We start from the raw sequence: 5,132 nt of genomic DNA, 5'->3' as shown, positions 1-5,132 counted from the left end.
CATATTAGGCCACACACCCCTAATGTAGCCAATCCTCCAAGAGCTTACAGTAGTTCCTGTAAGAAGAGCTCTGTAAGCTCTTGGAGGATTGGCTACATTAGGGGTGTGTGGCCTAATATGAAAAGGAGTACCTGCTACAAAAAGAGAACATACTAAAACTGTGACAGTCTCTCCCCCCCCCCCACAGTGTTAGGTACGGCCCACCTCTCCCCTGGCCCGAAGTTTCGCTGCCTTGCCCATCTCTAGCCCTTTGGGCGATCCCTCGTGACGCCGGTCTCTCCCCCCAGCAGTGCCGCAACGCATTCCCCCCACGCCACGTCACTCCTTGGCTCACCAAACGGTTCCATGCCTGCGGCAAAACACCTGGAGACGCCGCTTTGTTCTCTCCAGCGGAGGAGGACTGTATCTCCCCGCCATCTCTCGCTGACGACCTCGCCCCAGTTCCTCATGTTCGTATCCCCTTGCGTGCTTCACTTTCCCCCGGGCCGTGCACGTCGGGGATCTGAGACACAACAAGAGAGAAGACCTGTGTCGGACTTGACTGCTTTTTGGCTGTATGGTTTCGACCGAGCGACCGCAAACACCAGGTGTAGAAAGAATGGCAGGGAGAGGCCGGCGTGTTTGTCGACATGCCTTCCTTGCTCTGATGGTGCCCCCCATCCATCATTTTCCGTTTCCAATGAAGTGGTTTCTGGCCTTCAAATCTAGCCCAGATGACCTTGCGCAGCTGGTTCTGGAACACTGTGGCTGGATGGAGTTGGATAGGTTGTCTCGGTGTAGTGGTTGGGAGTGCGGAGTCTGATCTGGGAGAACCAGGTTTGATTCCGCACTTCTCCACTTGCAGCTGCTGGCGTGAACTTGGGTCAGTCACAAGTTCTCTCAGAGCTGTTCTCTCAAGAGTAGTACTTGAAAGAGCTCTGTCAGTCCCACCTACCTCACAGGGTGTGACTGTTGTGGGGAGGGGAAGGAGATTGGAAGCCGCTCTGAGACTCCTTCGGGTAGTGAAGGGTGGAGTATAAACCCAATCTCCTCCTCCTCCAAGGATCCTGCTGGGTAGGATCCCAGAGGCTTGTATTGGCCTGCAGTGCCTCTAGCTAGTTTTAGTCTTCTTCGTCACCTACATTTCCAGCCCTGTGGCCCACTGAAAGCTTTCAGCATTGGTCAAGAATGGCCGTGGGAGTTAGCATCTGCATGCCAGACCCAGCATTCAGTAGAAAGCAAGGGGTGCCAAGCCTGAGGCTTTACAAAGAACTCACACCCCCTGGTCTGAAATCCGTGTTCCTGGATGTGCAGGGGATTTGGTTGTGTTTACTGAGCAGCCGGCACTCTGTACATGCTCACCGACCTCCTTCTTTATTAACTTCACTGTGTTCCAAAAGAGAGCTGTGGCACTGGAAACAAGTTGCAGGGTCAGGCACCGCCTGAAATGGTCTGTGTAGAATTCCTGGCGGGTGTTTTCCCCCAGTCATCTAATGAAAGTGCTTTTCTTGTTTCTTTTTGGTATTTTTGCATTGTGTGTGTGCACTCAATTCTGGAAGTCACGGCAACCCCTGGTGACCCCTAGTGGGGCATGGAGGACGTTCAGAGAGGTGGCTGATATATAGCCTGCCTCTGCGTCCCGGCCCTGGTATTCCTTGGAGGTCTCCCTTCCAAGTACATTCCAGGGTCGGCCCTGCTTAACTTCCGAGATCTGACGAGATTGGGCTCGCCTGGGTTATCTAGGTCAGGGCTAATGAACGTACTTCTCTAAATGGTTCTTTATTTTCGGGCTCTTTTTGTAGCAGAAGCTCCTTTGCATATTAGGCCACACACACCCCCGATGTAGCCAATCCTCCAAGAGCTTACAGTAGCCTCAGTAAGAAGAGCTCTGTAAGCTCTTGGAGGATTGGCTACACTAGGGGTGTGTGGCCTAATATGCAAAGGAGCTCCTGCTACAAAAAGAGCCCTCAGTCGAATCCCAACTTGTTTAGTTGTCACAATACCATGTGGTGCTCTGTTGAGCCTCACTGGAATCAGAGGCAGACTCTTCAGTAAATTCTACGACGGTTCTCCCTGTGGATGGAAGTAGCCCATGTTGCATTGAGTGGCATTGGCTATTACCTCTCCTTCAACAGCTGTTCTTGTGAGATCATTAAGGAGGCCAAACTGGAACGCCTCTTTTCTGGTAGATTTCCATCGCCTGCCTATTTCCAGGAAGGAGTTAGGCATGACAGAGCAGAGGGAGAGAGAGAAGAGGCGGCAGGGAAGTGTAAAGCAGACAGTTTCCTAGCAAGCGGAAAGGCCACATATAGATCTAATTGAGATCCGTTTTGAGGTGGAAATTAGTTGCACGTTCCCTCACCACAGTCTCACTTAATCTTTGTTTTCCTCATGTGGTTTCATCTTCCAGAGGCACTGCTGGCTTAATATAGCTGAGGTTCTGTTCATATATCATTTATCAACGCCAAAAAAGCAATCGAAGGGGAAATCACTTTAGCGATAACCGTTAATTGGGCCTGTAGGTGCCCCATGAAAAGGAGCCAAAAGTAGTTGGAAGGATCTACGTTTTTAGCTTTGTGCTCTGCTGCAGAGTCCTTCTTTCCCGTCTCTCCTTAACATTTCTGAGAGTGCCGTGAATAGAGGAGACCTGTGAGGCACACTTTTAGCATTCTCACGTGAGGTGGATATCGCTGTCCCGAACAGAACAGTGTTTAGCGCTCAGTGTGAAACCACCACAAAGCGGTTGGAAGGGCGGGAGCGGGCACTGTAAATATTTCCACTTTTGTTGACTATCAAGTGGATGGATTGTTGAAAAGAATTCATTATTCGCTCAAGATGAAATGACACTAGATAAATCACAAATGGTGCCAGTCCTCAGCTGCTGCAACTCAGCAAGCGGCTCTTCTTAGCTATGAGGGGGAGCCTCTGAACTGGAGGGCGGCAGCCATTTTGAGGGGCCACAGCTCAGTGGTACAGCAGACAGAAGGTCCCAGGTTCTGTCCCCGGCATCTCCAGTTAAAAGGGCCAGGCAGGAGGTGATGCGAGAGACCTCTTCTGCCTGAGACCCCGGAGAGCCGTTGCTAGGGTTGCCAAATCTGAGGTGGAAAATACCTGGAGGCTTTGGGGGTGGAGCCAGGAGAGGGCAGGGTTTGGGGAGGGGAGGGGCCTCATCATAGTACAATGCCACCCTTCAAAGCAGCCATTTTCTCCAGGGGAGCTGATCTCTGTCAGCTGGAGAGTAGTTGCAAAAGCGGGAGATCTCCAGGCCCCACCTGGAGGTTGGCAACCCTAGCCGTTGCCAGTCTGAGTGGACAACAGTGATCCTGATGGATTGATGGTTTGATTCAGTACAATGCAGCTTCATGTGTTCATGTGAGCAAAACCCCCCATAAATTTACAATTTTATAAATCAGAACTTTGATATTGTGAGCTGTTCAGAGACTGTCAACTTGGATTTCCTGTACTTCAAACTACCATTTGTTCAAGCTTAAAGTTACAACCGTGAGGACTTGAAACTTTTTTTTCTAAATTAAGCTGGAATTCTTCTGGTCCAGTGAGAGATCCCCAGACCAACAGCGACATAAGCCTGCGGGTTCATCCTTCTCTGTCTCTCTCTCTCATAGGTCTTTGTGGCCAGCCCAAACAAGTCACCTGCCATTGTGGACATCCTGTTGAAAAACCAGCCCAAGCTCATCGAGTTCCTGAGCAACTTCCAGACGGAGAGGGCAGACGACGAACAGTTCACGGACGAGAAGAACTACCTGATCAAACAGATCCGAGATCTGAAAAAGCCGGCTCCGTGAGGGTCTCCTTTTCCGGTCTTCTAACGAAAGCCTTGATCTCGTTCTGTCCGTGTCGTTTGGGTAAGGGTGGGGGTGATGCACAGTGCGCTGTCAAAGTGCCACTTTTTTCTATGCTAAAGCCAGTATCTAGAGTGGTAGCCAATTTTACACAGCTATGCGGTCCCAGAATTATATCTTTTAATCAAGCCTATGATTGTCAGTCAGACGTGATCCTTATTCTCCCGCTGGCTGGAGGCCGCTTTGCTACTACTTTAACAAGACCAGGTGATCGGTCCGTGCAACCTTAAAGCTCCTACTTTGGGTGACTGTCTTTTGCATTGTCGGTATGGTGTTGTGCGCTCTGCCCCCTCTGTGGTAGTGCAGTTTGAAGCCAAGGAAATAAGGGCGAGATTTTACTTTGCGTTCTTTCCTAGTTGGTGTAAACGATTTCTGTGCTCTCACCTCCTCTGCACAGCCGAGAGTTTTCTCCTCACTGTTCCAGTTCACTTTTTTGTGGATCGACGCGACACTTCTGAGAGGGGGAGGGGGAGATGCACAGAATCAGGGACAGATCCTCTTAGGATGTAGATTGGTCGGACTTTTAAACAGGCGATCGCCTGGATAAGAATTAGTCCTGTCTCTTTTTCTCTCCGTGGGGACCAAATAGCCCCCTTCAGTGAAGACGAAGTAGGCCCAACTGTTGTACTATAGAGTTTCTCATTGAGGTTGTGTGTGTTTTCATATTGAATATTGTGGCCGATGGATAGAAATTGCTCATGGGACAGGCGAGAAATAGCCGTTGAGCAAGGGTTGAGCAGTTCAGCTGATTTATGGCAGGCGAGGCAGGACAGGAGCAGCAACGGGCTTTGTAAGAAGGGCATGGGGGGGCTACGCTAATGAGCACTTTGTTTTTTAGGGAGAGGGGACCGAGATGTGGATGCTGTACTCGCCTGGCCTAACAGGGATGCCTCCTCCCTCTCCCCCACATGAAAGCAACCATTTTGAGCCTGTTTCTTACTTTAGACTTTATATGGGAAAATATTAACCATTTTTGAGTGTGTAATCTGAACGTTAAGAATGTGAATCCAGCTTTGTAAAAGGCTGATTTTAGAAAAAATCATTGCACTGTAATGTTTGTGATTAATAATAATAATAAAAAATGTTCCCATAAGCACCCATTTTTCATTTTTAAAATCAATATTTCTGCTGCCTTTTGATGCTGGGTGCTTGGCTGGGGTGCTGGGAGAGTGATATCCGTCAATCAGTTTATTGTTACGGCCCTAGACCAGCGAACAGTACAATAAGAGGCAGGTAAATAACAGGTAAAAGAACAGTAAAATGGGAGAGTGATAATTTAGGCTTTCTTGACAT

General features: G+C 49.3%; 1 protein-coding gene across 4 annotated transcripts in view; it reads left to right on the top strand.

The window, feature by feature from the left end:
- Positions 1–4,924, top strand: part of CAB39L (calcium binding protein 39 like) — a 43,614-nt gene extending 38,690 nt beyond the window's left edge. For 3 of the 4 annotated variants that reach the window (XM_015414710.1, XM_015414712.1, XM_015414711.1), the window contains exon 9: positions 3,603–3,782. In XM_015414710.1, the coding sequence (XP_015270196.1) occupies positions 3,603–3,782 (180 nt within the window). Of the gene's footprint in view, positions 1–3,602 lie in introns of all 4 variants that reach the window. The other variant, XM_015414713.1, reaches the window with a different exon arrangement.
- Positions 4,925–5,132: the final 208 nt, after the last annotated feature.

The sequence above is a fragment of the Gekko japonicus genome, unplaced genomic scaffold (genome assembly GCF_001447785.1).
Source record: "Gekko japonicus isolate JY-2015 unplaced genomic scaffold, Gekko_japonicus_V1.1 scaffold1311, whole genome shotgun sequence".
NCBI lineage: Eukaryota > Metazoa > Chordata > Lepidosauria > Squamata > Gekkonidae > Gekko > Gekko japonicus.
The sequence above is the reverse complement of the archived record's forward strand: the minus strand, read 5'-3'. Positions and strand labels throughout refer to the sequence as shown.